Raw genomic sequence first — 14,568 nt, forward strand, 5'->3', positions numbered from 1 at the left:
GAAAAACTTTGATTTAGGATTAATGATGATCTTAAACATAATTTTCTTTGTGCATCCGATATTATTTAGGTTGATGCAAGTAGTGGAGTGGGTAATGGTATTGTGCAGGTTGGAAAATGTTCCACATATGAATGTTTAGGAGCTAAACATTTCCAAAAGAAAGTGCTTTTGATGTATGGGTTTAGATAATATCTTGATGACTAAGTGGAGTATTAATTTTGATTTACTTGTTTGCAGATTGAAAAAGTCTCAGGCCATTAATTATTGATTGGGTGATTGGTCAGCATACTCACATACTGGAATTGATAAGAAGAGCATTGGAACTTGAGGTTAGTTCCATAGTAGGATTATGTTAATTTATTATTTTTCTGTATAGTAGGATGGTATCAATTCATACTGAGACTGTATAGATTTGTACCTGTGCATGGTTATGAATTTTTTGAGACAAAAGTGAGAAAATGAAACATTTGATAGACTCATATTGACAACTGAAGTTGTTGACTTATTTTTTTTTTGGTCTGTAACTCTTATTTGTTGTGTCTTTGATGTTGTTTAATTTTCCTCTTTTTTTGTGTTCATTGCACAAACTCACACATATTTTCTTTCTTCTTGCCTCTGTTCTTTGCTTTCTCCCTCTAAAAATATTGGTCACAAATCCCTTTGGTTCTATTTTCTTGAGCTACTTTTGTCAATAAGTGACAGAAGATGATGATTTTGACCTACCTTTCAAGCCAAGGTAGGTTGTTTGTATCCTTAATTGGATTTGATGCTGATATATGATAACATGTTTGAATATATGAAATATAAGTATCCTGTGTTTGTCTTACTAATGAGCAGTTATCATGAGTTGTTTCAAATTAAAATTGCGAAACTCGGAACAATGGTTAAACCACATCTTACTTTTTGTAATGTGCGGGATTGGGAGCCGTTGTCATTTCATCAAAGGCAAAGACATCAATAGTTGAAGTTTTAGGATATTGGAGGAGGTAAGCCATCTCGGATTTAGGGCCTGTAATTCTCTTATGTTTTTTTATATGTGGAATTTCCATATCCATAGATTGCTCTTTGATGCAATAGATATCCTTGCCTTAAGAATCTCACCCTTTCTAAGTTTCATGAGTGCTAAATAAAAGCTGTAAATGCACCTTCAACCAGGAAAGATAGTAATAACTTTTTTCATGTATTTGAATTCTATTATTTTATATTTAAATTGTAAAAATTGAATCTTATTTGCTTAGTTGTATTTGCGGTTTATGGTTAATTGTAACGACATGTACTATTAAATCCATAGTTATCTGTTAAATCGATTCCCTCTGTTCTTTATGTGTTTTGTTGGCGTTTTGTCTATATTTGGGTCATAGATCTTGACTTGCTGACAATGCCTTTTTAATGTTGTTTACAGTGATTGATTTTGCTTTAACATCTACTCCTGTTTATGCAAAGTACTGTGTGAAGTGTATATGTTGGTGCTTTTAATCAAATAAGTTGGTTCTTTCACATGCCAAATTCAATATCTTGAATGGGAGTCTTCAAATGGTATGGGAGACTGCTTTGGGGAAATATATGAAGATTTAAGACAAAAATTCAATTGTGATGTCGTAGTTGATGCACGGCTTTCCTCTACATAACAGACTTTCAAAGTTAAACTATTTTATCTAGTTTTCATTTGGAGACCATGATATCATTTTAAAATTATTTCAAAATATTTTTATACAATGTAATTTTAAAGATAACTTATTATTGTTATTTAAATACTCGCTCTATTATTATTATTATTTGAATAAACTTAACATTTTTGTATGCTGATATACTATCTGCAGGCTCTAGTGCATTTTAAAGGGTAATTATATTATTATAGATAATCTGCTCTAAATAATTTATAAAGATATTTTTGGAATAATTAATATCCAAAAAGAGATTTAAAAAAAAAGAATGACATGGAAAAAGCAACCTTGTACCTTACTACGACATCGTACTTTCCCTTACTACGACCAACTTACTGCCATACACGCAAGAGATCGAGCAACTGGGAAAGATGCTCAAACAGCCGCTGATGTTCTTGAAAAAATAAATGCTCAGGGTGTACCTACTACAGATATGAATGAAGAAAGAAACGAATTCTATGACTGCGAAGCTGACGTCTCTTTGGATGACATGGATGTTTCTGCTACGGAGCCGCGACGAGATAGAAACCAAAGGGGTTCCTCATCTTCAAACAAGAAAAAGAAGAATTCTGATGCAGGTGATAATATTTCTTCTTCATTTAATGAAGTTGCCACTTTATTGGCCGAAAACATGCGGGCTATTGGCGAACAAATCACTAGGAGTATTGCCTCCGATGTGGTAGTTCAACAGAAGTCAGAAGAATTCCAGATCATCCAAGAAAAAGCTACAAATTTATATTCAACCTTATGTGAAATAGAAGGTTTAACAGTGGATGAGCGATATCGAGCATAGAGTAAAATTCCAGATCATCCAACTCAAATGCTCGTTTTCTTTAGTTTACCTTCTGATGTGCGGCTGGAATGGGTCAGATGATTTCTTGTTAACCATTAAACTTCTTATTTATGTTGATGATATTTTCGTAACTTTTTCTGTTTGTAATATTTGGGATGGTATGTCATTACAATCTTCTAACTTTTTGATGTTCTAAAACTGTATAACATATGGATGATGACATAGAATTTCATGAATTTCATTTAACATTTTGTTAATATATGAAAATTATGTTTATGCAAAATATAATTCTCAAGTTATTTATTCTTGGTAATATTTTTTATTGTAGAATAATTAAATTATTTGTTCCACTAATGATATTTTAGCACATTAAAATATGTATTGCGTTTAAAAATAATAAAGTAGATTATAAATTATATTTAATAATAATTATTTTAAATTATATTTTATAGTATTATATATTATGATTTTAGTAAATTCATATAAGAATATTTAATACTAAGAATTTTATCAAATTATATATTTTATTAAATTATATTTAATTATTATTATTTTAAATTATTTTTATAGTATTATATATTATGATTTTAGTAAATTCATATATTTTATTAAATTATATTTAATAATAATTATGTTAAAATATGATTAAATTATTTATTATTTATATTAATAATCTTATTAAAATTTAATAACAATAACAATAATCATCTACCTAAAAAAAATTCTGCTAAGGGTATTCTAGTCATTTTAGTTTTTTTCCTTATGCTATTACACCTCTATTCCATTCAACCAAACAAAAGAATTACCTATTACGCCTCTATTCCATTACGCATTTATTCCATTACACCTCTATTCCATTACACCTCTATTCCATTACAACGAACCAAACGTGCCCTTAAGGTTGTTGACCCCTACCACTATTATAGCCGCTACCTCTACTTTGCTTTGCCTGTCACCTTTGTTTTCCTTTCTTCTTCTTCTTCTTCCTCTTCTTCTTACAATTCTTCTCATTTCCCTAAGCAACCAACAACTTAATTTCTTTTTCACTAACGCTTAATAATAATTTTTATTTTCTCTCACTTTCTTTCATTTTTCAAGCAACCAATCAAACTAAAAAAGAAAAGCATAAGAAAAACAATTAAAACAGAATAAACAAATTAATTTATACCAAAAACAAATGAAACTCACCATCAATTTATGGTGTTCTGAGCCTTATAAACAATACATCTGACTTAATGCAGATTCTGAATTGCCGGTGAGTTAGCGATGCCGATCTCGTTTAATCTTGAGACCATAAAGTTCTGAAAATCTAACTGGTGTTCTTCGATCAAAAAGAAAAAAAGAAAGGGTAGAGACAACAACACCGATTAGAATCGTGGAGGAAGTCATGGGAAGAAGAAAATATTCGGAAGAAAAAGGTTAAGATTTCAAAGAGAGTGAGGGATTGGATTATAGTTAATAAAGGAAAGATCTTTGGATGATGCGAAAGGAGAAAACAAGAAAACGTGGACGATGACCATTGGTTTCTAAGAGTGAAGGATTGGACGTCAACTCCATTTCGTCTCTTCTTCTTCTTCTTCTGCCCAGTTAAGGCTCTTAAAATGAGACTGTTTAAATGACAGCAAGCACTCTAACATGACTAGTTAAATGCCAGGTTACTTTTTCATTACGTCTGTAACGGAAAATGGTTAGTAAGACTGGTTTATTATTTTTTGAAAGTTGAGTGACTATTTTGTCATTGAGATAAAAATCGAGTGATTATGGGTGTAATTTACCTCTTTATTTATTGTATTTTATTAGTTTTGGCATGCTGTATAAGATATGCTATCTTTTCGACACATTTTTCATCTTTCTTTTTGTCTTCTAACAAGCATACAAAGCTAAAGGCTTAATCATATTTTTAGCCCTCAAACTTTTTTAAAAAAATCAATTAAACTCCTCTGAACTTTTTGCCCCAATTGATCTCATGATCTAACAAAGCTAGCCAAATAAGCCCTTTGAATAACGTTGGTAGTTACAAGACTAATGTGGCCATTAGCAACAACAAGAGAAATTATTCCACGGACCATTCCCACCACATCATATATGATCCCATTCAATTATTTTATGCCACGTCAACCACTTTTTTTTAACTCAAATTTAAAAGATTAAAAAATTTCCAAGTAAGCTTCAATTTCTTCAAGGTTTTTTTTTTAACCTCAGTTTCAATTTCTCCTAATTTTTTTCGTCAAATTCAATTTCTTGAAGATTCTTTTGCCGATTTTTTCTTTTCTCTCACCATGTCTTCACTATTAGAAGAAAAATATTTACAACATGTTTGGTTTGGTGTAATGGATTAGCCATTACACCCTTATTCTGTGGGCCCTACTTAATCCCGTGTTTGGTTTGATGTATTGCCTATTACAGGCCTATTATGTTACGGATGTATTCCTCATTTTCTCTGCTTCAACAACGATTTCTAATCCGTTCCAAAAGTAAGGATTAGTCGTCTCTGTTTTACCCTCCCCAGCCAAAATCCATCTCCACCCCACCCTCTCCCTCCCAACATCAATAGCAGTTTTCTTCGAACCAAATCTCCACCGTCTCGGATCGCTTTGTGAGTAATCTCAACAAAGATTGCTAGTGAAAATTGCCCTTTCTTCAAAAACCCACCCTAAACCCTTCTTCTCTTTCAATACTCCATTCGAGCAGTTGCGGCGTCTCCCTCCTCGAGGTATGGCTCGTTTCTTTAACTTTAGCATTGAGCAACTCTTTTCAAGTCCAAAATTAGTCTACTCAGCTTTCAATTTAGGCCTATTTTTACAGAGTTACGATCTTTTTGGGGGTTCTTTGTTTTTTTTGTTGGTTTGGTTAAATCATGTTCTGGTATTTGAATTTAAACAAAAAAAAAGAGAAAGACGAAGGTTTTTGTTAAGCCAATTGTGAAAAAGCAGTAGCAACAGCAACCGAATGCAGACCATATCACTGGGAATAAAATCCGGAAGAGTTCTGTGTTTTTGAGGAGGAAGCTTTCTGCTCCTCTTAGGTAACTTCAAATGGATTTGAGAAAATTGATGCTTCCTTATACTGCTCTCAAACTCAAGCCAATTGATGTTAATCTGAAACTCTTTTTCGGTCGACTCAATCGCTACAAGAAATTTCCTTCGTTATCTCTTCCGAAGGGTTCCTCTCTCTCTCTCTCTATTTATCTCAACAAATTTGATCTAAAAGAAAAAGAAAAGAAAACTATTTCCTTTCCATGAAATACATACAGATCTTCTCTCTACCAAACATTTTTTCTTTGCTAAGGGTTTTGCTTTTCAAACCATTTTTTCGCCATTTTCTTGTAATTGTTTTTCTTGTTAGAGTTCGATTTTAGATTTTTGGTTGTTGAGTCTTGGAGGCGCTTGTATTCAAGAATGGTGGCTTGCTTTGATGCATTGCTTCAGATATCTTTGTAGAAAACGAATCAGATCTATTATTAACACAAATTTGATTAGTTCATGCCAATGGATTTTAAAGTTAAATTAGTTATTGGCGTTAGAAATTTACTCTTATGCTCGGAAGGAGATCCGCTTCTGGATCAACTCTGGAGTTAATTATGGAAATTTGTTTGATTTGGTTTCTTATAAAATTGTTACCTGTTCTATTTATGTTGGAGTAGTGAAATCGAGGTTGCATTTGTCATTAACAAATAGAAATCCAAAAGAGAGGAAATTGATATCATCCCTCCACTTTTCCTTGGAATTGTGTGCTTCAAATGTTCACTAATATGGTTAAAATTCATGTTTTAAAAATTCATCTTCTTTCGAAAGTTTGTAGCAGTTTGTTGAATCATGCTTCTTGTTGATTTAACTTTGTAAATTTCGTGAACAAGTCTAAACCTTTTCGCTATTTCAATGACATAGCTGCAATTGTAATTCACTTCTTGATTCTTGTGATCCGAGCATGCATGCTCGTTAGCGGCTTGACTTGCGTCTTAAAGGTGTAATTCATCGCTGATTCTTGTGATCCTTTGCTTCATTTTTCTCTCGGTCTCGGCGTTTGGTTTGAGGTATGAATCTTGAACTTTTCATTCTTTGTCTGTCTTTGCCTTGGATTGTGGCATGTTCATATTGGTATTTCTAAAGATCAAGTTTTTGGGCTCTGGCATGATTAGAGAGGGTTATAAATCATCATTTTCATTGCATGGGAAGCATCTGTGTGCCATTTACTTTTGATCTTGAAATATGAGAAAATGATTATATGAGAGGGGCTAACACAGAAGTAAAGAGAAATTACATGGAAAAAAAACAGTAGGAACTTAAGGAGCGGTCCTGTTCATGCATTTTATGTCAAAAGTGTGTTTTCAACATCACGACATAGTTTTAGGATTTATATTTGATGTCTTGACAATGAAAACTCCTTAACATATCGCAAAACAAAGAGAGGCCATTGTGTGTAGTCTTCAACCGGATTCACCAATCGTATTATGTTTGATATGTGGTTTGAAACACTGAAAAATTGTACAATTGGACGGTGAGATTTTGTTTGAAATTTTGGTGTTATACTTTGTTGTTTCATCTTGTTTTTGACATTGAGTATAATAATTTTTCTGTTATACTTTGTTGTTTCGGAAAATCCATAGCCGTTGTGATGTGTTGTTAGAAATAAATTGTTTGGAAGCATTGCATCATGTTAAGGGTACTCTAATGATACAACAACTGAATTCGTATGCCATTCATGCCATTGGAGACTTGTTGCATTGATATTGAGATATTGGTATTACACATATGCATTGAGAATGTGATAGGATGGCTAACTGCTCGTGATAATATGTATTCTTCATTTGATGAGGCTGCCACTTTATTGGCCGAAAACATCAAGGCCGTTGGCGATCAAATCAGTAGGAGTATTGCCTCCGAGGTGGTAGTTCAGCAGAAGTCAGAAGAATATCAAAAGATGGAAGAGAAAGCTTCAAATTTATATTCAATCTTATGGGAAATTGAAGGTTTAATTGACGATCAGCGGTATGAAGCTTTGAGCAAAATTCCAGATCATTCAACTCAAATGATCGCTTTCTTTAGTTTACCTTCTGTTGCGCGATTGGAATGGGTCAGAAGATTTCTTTCTCACTATTAAAAATCAATGTTCAAACTTTTTGATGTTGTAAAACTATATAACATATGGATTATGATGTAGAATTTCATTTTCATCTAACCTTTTCTTAATATAAGTTAGTTATGTTTATGCAGAATATAATTCTTAAGTTATATTTTGATTTTAGTAAATTCATATAAGAACATTTTATTATTAAGAATTTTATGAAATTATATATCATTATTAAATTATATTTAATATTAATTATTTTAAATTGTATAAATTCATATAAGAAAATTTATTATCAAGAATTTTATGAAATTATATGTTATTATTAAATTATATGTAATAATAATTATTTTAAATTATACAAATTCATATTAGATAATTTATTAGTTATAATTATTTTAAATTTTATTAAATCATATATTTTAATTAAAATATATTTAATATTAATTATTTCAAATTATCTTTTATAATATCATATATTATGATTTGAGTAAATTCATATAAGAATATTAATTATTAAGAATTTTATTAAATTATATATTTTAATTATAATATATTTAATAATAATTATGTTAATTTATATTTTATAGTATCATATATTATGATTTGAGTAAATTCATATAAGAATATTAATTATTAAGAATTTTATTATATTATATATTTTAATTATAATATATTTAATAATAATTATGTTAATTTATATTTTATAGTATCATATATTATGATTTGAGTAAATTCATATAAGAATATTGATTATTAAGAATTTTATTAAATTATATATTTTAATTATAATATATTTAATAATAATTATGTTTAAATATGATTAAATTATTTATTATTGATATTAATAATCTTATTAAAATTTAAATAACAATAACAATAATCATTTACCAAAACAAATTTATGCTAAGGGTATTCTAGCCATTTTAGTTTTTTCCATTATGCTATTACACCTCTATTCCATTCAACCAAACACAAGAATACTATTACGCTCTATTCCATTACATTCAACCAAACAATTGATTTGCTATTACACCTCTATTCCATTACACCTCTATTCATATCTATTCCTATACAAATGAACCAAACGTCTTTGTTAGGGTTTTGGTGATTTTCCCAATTTTTTCCATCTTTATCGTCTACTCACTATTAGGAAAAAAAAGATTTAGGGCTTCATTCTTTCTCAACATCATCAATGGAAAGATTACAGGCTGAGCAAAAAAATAGAGGGATTATTTAATCTGGTTTGTTCCTATTTTCGCTCATAACAATTTTTATTTATTTATTGGAAAAAAAGTAAAATTGTGAAGAGCAACCCTTTTGAAATTTCTGTCAATATATATGCAGTGGGGAGCGACTAGCTTCTTGTATCTCAAATCTTTTCTCTTTGTCAATGGGGGTTTTGCATTTTATATAGCGAGTTGATTATCATTCTGGGTTTTTGCCATTTGATAAAAGAGAGATTGAAAGATAAGTGAACAATAAGACTAGTGGATGATAATGAACAGAGAAAGGGAGAATAATGGTTTTTTTTTTCTTTCCCTTTGTTGTTGTTGTTGTTGAGAGCTTGAGGGTGGGATTTTTTTTTACTAGAAACATATGTTGGTATTGATTTGTCTAAATTTTAGAATTTACAATTGTTTTTTTTTTTGTTAATTATCACTAAAGCCAGGGAGGAATCTAACTTTCAAGTTTTCAACAGGAAAAAGAAAAAATATTGTCATTTTACTTGAATTTGTTTTATTTAGGAATTGGGTGCTTGAATCATGTGATCGAAATTTTAGTCTCTGTTTGGTTGATTAGAAAGTGAAAGAACAGGAAAAAAAATGTAAGGTAACGAGAAATTTTTATAATTTTGTCTCTTAACACCTCTGAATGTTATCCCCAAAAATGTAATTGTATAGTCAAGGCTGAGCTTTTATTTAATGCTATCCCCAAAAGAGACTTAGTCTCATGGAATGTAATGATCTCTGGCTACAGCCAGAATGGGTATTCAAAAAAAGCTCAAAGTTTATTTAAGACACTGACCCATCAGTGTTTACAGTTGAGTTTTTCAACTGACCTGGCTATTATTTTGCCTTGCATTTCCCCTGATTCCCGTCATTTTGGTAAATCAATTAACTACCTGGAGATAAAGGCAGGGCTTTCAAGCAATATTCTTATGGTTAATTCCCTCATGCACATGTACATTAATTTTGGGGACTTATCAGCTGCTTTAATGTTGTTTGACAAAATTTTTGCTGAAGAGGATATTGCCTGGTGGAACACTATAATTGTTGGTTGTACAAATAATGGCCATTTTCGAGAAGCTTTAGCAACATTTAATTGGATGAGGCAGGTAATGGATGTTATGTGCGATTCTATCACCCTTGTGAACGTTATATCAGCTTCTAGAAATCTCTTGTTGATTTATGAAGGTAAGTCCCTGCATGGCCTTGCCATTAAAACTTTTGTGGGATCAAAAACTGGTGTCTATAAGAATTTGCTTCAAGAGACTACTCATAGAGCTGGGTTAAATCTTCGAGTATACACAACTGTTTGATGTGGATTAAGCTATAATTGTACCTTTTCATGCATGGTTGAGCCCTGTTTCTTCCATGAGACCGAACACTTAAAGGCCGACATCAACTAAAGTGCCTACTACCAAGAAGAATGAGAACAAGAGCTCCGTCATTTTCAACTAGACCCAGGTTCGAAAGAACGAACCTTGGCGGTATGCGTCCCACTTCCATGGCACCACTAGTTAGAATAAGATCAGTTGTACCATTGGACTAGACATTGTTTAGAAGCAATGGCATTATTCAACAATGTTTAACCATTTTGTTTTCAAATAGTTTGGCTTTGATTGGCTAAAGAAAGTGTACAAATTTGACAAGTATATGAATTGAATATGTTCTATAATTATTTCTTTTAATTTTTGTTTTGTATGCTCTTGAGCTAATATTGTTCTAGAATTGTTATCTATTGATTTAATGGTGTAGTGATTTCATTAATGAAATTATACGTTAAAAAAAGGAAAAATAACTCATTGCAAAAAATCTTGATAAGATGATATAAGAAATTAACATTAGAATGTAAAACCAAAAAATATTTTAAATTTCATTATGGAACACCAAAAAAGCATAGCCAAAGAATTCAACACTTAATGAAAGAACCTCAAATAAGGAAGTGCAAAAACACATTTAGTCTAATATCAACTGTCATTAAGCACCAAATCTAGACTTTGTTGTAACAATATAACTTCACCATGATATATGTTTCTAACTTTCAAGAAGACAATCCAAGGCTTTATCCTACATCATTGGAACAAATACAAAAAAAAAATTATATACAAATATAAGTCATTGATAAAGGAATAAGCGCTAATATGAAATAAACCTATGATTAACGGTTAGGATATGGATATCCCGATTACGTATAAGTGATTCCTATAATTAATTGATTAAAATAATTAAATTCACAAAACTAAATTTTAAAGGAGTTGTTTAACGAAAAAAATTCACTTGACTATTTGATGTAAAATCAAATATACTAAATACCTACAAATAAAATAAAAAATGAATACCTGTCACGAATTTGCAGCTATTACACCAGTAGCTTGTTGCATGCTATTATAATGTAAATTTGAACCACTTAAACACCAACTGCTACTTGGGGTCTTAAAAGAAAAACAAATAATTTTATTTATATGGCATTCTAAGAAAATATAGATATAACATAACTATCGGTTGTGGTTACCATGTTGAAAAATTACATTGGATTTTGACATGGATATGCATAGATATTGTTTACTGGCATCATCATTGCAGGAATGACCTATAATACCGACAAAAAAAAGAGAGTTAATAATGTATAACAAACAATAGAAATACTTCTATGTAATATGTGACTAATTAATTTTATACTTACAAAATTTTCATAACTTAGAGTAGAGCCAATGAGTATATCTAAGAATTCTCTAATTATTGATTGTTTTCTTTTTCCTATATAAAATATAACATTTATTAAAATAAATGTAATTAAAAAACAAATTTACCACAAAGTGTAACTTTATAATCAAATTACTTACTGGGTTTGTGAAATTGGGATGCTTTTGATTTTCTTTTCTCAATGTGACCTTTAAGTCTAGAATTAGAGACCCGTTTCGGCTTAGCACATGGTGGATCTAAGATTGGAGAAGTTTTACTATCACCCACTTTTACAACATGGTCAGCATTGCTCGATAATTCTTCAATTATTGACCTTTTCACGTTTTCTAAATAAAAAATAAAACAATTATCACTTAACGTAAGAAAAACATAAATCATTTAAAATTCTTGATTATATAGATACTTACTAGATCGAATGACTGCTCTTGCATTTGTCTCATTCTCTTTGAGCTCATTATTCTTAGAGACACATAACTTTGTCAATTCTTTCTCAACTTCCATGTCACCTTTATATAAAATCTTCTGACAAAATTTTCTTGTTTTTTCGTTTTCTTGACTTTTTATAATCAAATCATAAGCAAATTGGATCATACGATTACGAAATACAACTTCAGCCTCCGTATTATACTATTGTGAAAACTCAACAACATTACCACCATACATGTCTTTTTCAGCATCTTTAGTCCATCTTCGAGAGATATACCGATAAAAAATTTTCTTAACATTTTTTACACTAAGAATCAGTAAAGCATGAGAGCAAAGATAGCCACAAAAAGCAAACTTCTTGCAAGTACAATGAATCTCTATGGTAGCTGTGTTAAAATGGACTGTTCGAACTCTTGAACTTTTTTCATCCATCATTACTTCAAAAGTATAAGTTGTACCATTTTGAGCAACTTCTCTCCATATTAATGGAACACCATCAAGAAATTCTTTCTCAAAGCACTTGTATATTTCATGAGTATAAACTTTCGATGCATGAGACAAAATACCACAATTTTTAATTGCACACGTGATTGAGCCATTTCTACACTGAAAATCCTTCTCAGCTTCGGAAGAACGCCATCTTGCCACTAAATTCTCGAATTCAAAAAAACTCACTAAGAGAAGTAGTGGCTTTAGAAATACCATGCAAAACATTATTTGTAATCTCAACCCTTTGAAAAGATTTAATTTGAGAAGAAAATATATCGATGCTAAAAGCAATACTCTATTTTTCACGACATTTGTACAAACCTTTCAACCATGAATAATCTTGAAGATTATGATCATTTATCATTTTTTCCCAAGTCTTCTCAAATTCTATTTCGGATTCACAACCTTGTATGCACTTATAAAACAAAGCATGCAAAGTAGCATTTCCATTAAGATTACCAAGATGTGAAGGCACATTCCTAGAAATGTGCCATAAACATAATCTGTGACATGAATCAGGAAAGATTTCTCCTATTGCTTTGCTAATTGCATGATCCTGATCAGTCATTATAGTCTTCGGTGATTGACTACCCATTGATTGCAAGAAAGACTTGAACAACCATGCAAAGGAAGCAACAGTCTCATCTCGCAAAAATGTACACCCAAACATTATTGTTTGTCGATGATGATTAATACCCACAAAGGAAGCACATATTAGGTTATATCTATTGGTACGGTAAGTTGTATAAAAAACCACAACATCTCTGAAGCAATCATAATCAATTCTTGATCTACCATCTCTCCAAAAAAAGTTTGTCATTCGATTTTCTTGATCCACTTGAACTGTGTAAAAAAACATTGGATCTTCACTTGCTTTAACCTTGAAATGGTTAAGTAAACTTTGACCATCTCCAGCTTCAATCATCATCATCTTTTGTTTGTAAATGTAATTATAACAATCTCATTTTGTAAATCTAACATTTTTAGTTCCACCAACTTTATTTGACATGTAAGAGTAAGGGCCAGTTCTTCATTGCTTAAAAAAAACACTTCTAACTCCAAAAGCACTTTTGAAAGAAAAGCTGTGAAGAACAAGCTGATTTTGGTTGAAATTTTTAGCTTTTCAGAAGTGCTTTTCAAAAGCACTTCTGAAAAGGAGAAGCTAAAAATTTTAGCTTTTTCTCTCTCGAAAAGCACTTTTGGTGCTTGATTACTTTTTCACCATTCCAATAACATAATATTTTTCTTTTTTTTTCTTAGTGCTTAATTACAATTGTGTTAAAATTATTAATTAAAATAAAAAATATTTTTTAAATACTAATTACAAATATTTAATGGTTATATTTAAATATTTAAAATATAGTTTATATATTCTAATTAAATTTTATAAAAAAATAATATTTATTGCTTAAAAATATTTAAAATTTATATTTTATATATTAAAATATTAACAACAAGTTATAATAATTTTTTTATATTCTTACTAAAATAAAATAATATTAACTAATTTAAATATTATTTAAATGCATATTTGTTACTTGATAATAACATGTCTAAAATGGATGTTTTATTTCTCAAAAGCACTTTTTGACAGCAATGCTAAACACTCAAATTTTAAACCAAACTTTTCAAAAGCACTTCTCAAAAGCACTTTTCCACAGCACTTTTCAAAAGTACTTTTTAAAAGCAATAAAGAACTGGCCCTAAACATCTGTAGGACGTATACCAACACTAACCATTGAATTAATGACATTAGCTTTAGCGACCGAACCTGATCGAGCTGACCTGAGTAAATGTCTTTTTAAAGGAGTTGCTAACTTATGATTATGCTCAAAAATAAAATGAGTGACTACCCATTGGTCATCTTGTACTGTAAAGCGAATCATTGCCAGACATCCAATTCTTGTTTCCAATTTGTTATGTTTTTTTGTATCCGCAACATCTTCAAATTCTTTAAAACCTTGTTTGGAATAATAAAAGTCTTTAGTGCGAATAATTTTTGTGCTAGAAAGATGCCTACTTTTTCCTTTCAAACGCTAAAACCAATGCGATGGCCATAATCTATTTACAAATTATAAGCCTCATGTTCACTATTCACCACAAGTCCTTCCAAATTAGTATTATCAATTTCTATCCTTTCTATATAAGTAAAACTTTGAAAATTTTCCTCATCCATATCATGAAACATACCTGCATCAAA

The 14,568-nt window shown here is 30.4% G+C and overlaps 1 protein-coding gene across 1 annotated transcript; it reads right to left on the reverse strand.

Annotated features, from left to right (window-relative positions):
• Nucleotides 1-12,080: 12,080 nt before the first annotated feature.
• On the reverse strand, nt 12,081-13,038 carry LOC128036179 (protein FAR1-RELATED SEQUENCE 4-like). The gene is made up of 2 exons (XM_052627079.1): nt 12,690-13,038; nt 12,081-12,553 (listed from the first exon to the last, which is right to left on the reverse strand). The coding sequence occupies exons 1-2, from the start codon at nt 13,036-13,038 to the stop codon at nt 12,081-12,083; spliced, it is 822 nt and encodes a 273-aa protein (XP_052483039.1).
• Between the last annotated feature and the right edge of the window lie 1,530 nt (nt 13,039-14,568).

This window comes from Gossypium raimondii, chromosome 13, assembly GCF_025698545.1.
Source record: "Gossypium raimondii isolate GPD5lz chromosome 13, ASM2569854v1, whole genome shotgun sequence".
Taxonomy (NCBI): domain Eukaryota; kingdom Viridiplantae; phylum Streptophyta; class Magnoliopsida; order Malvales; family Malvaceae; genus Gossypium; species Gossypium raimondii.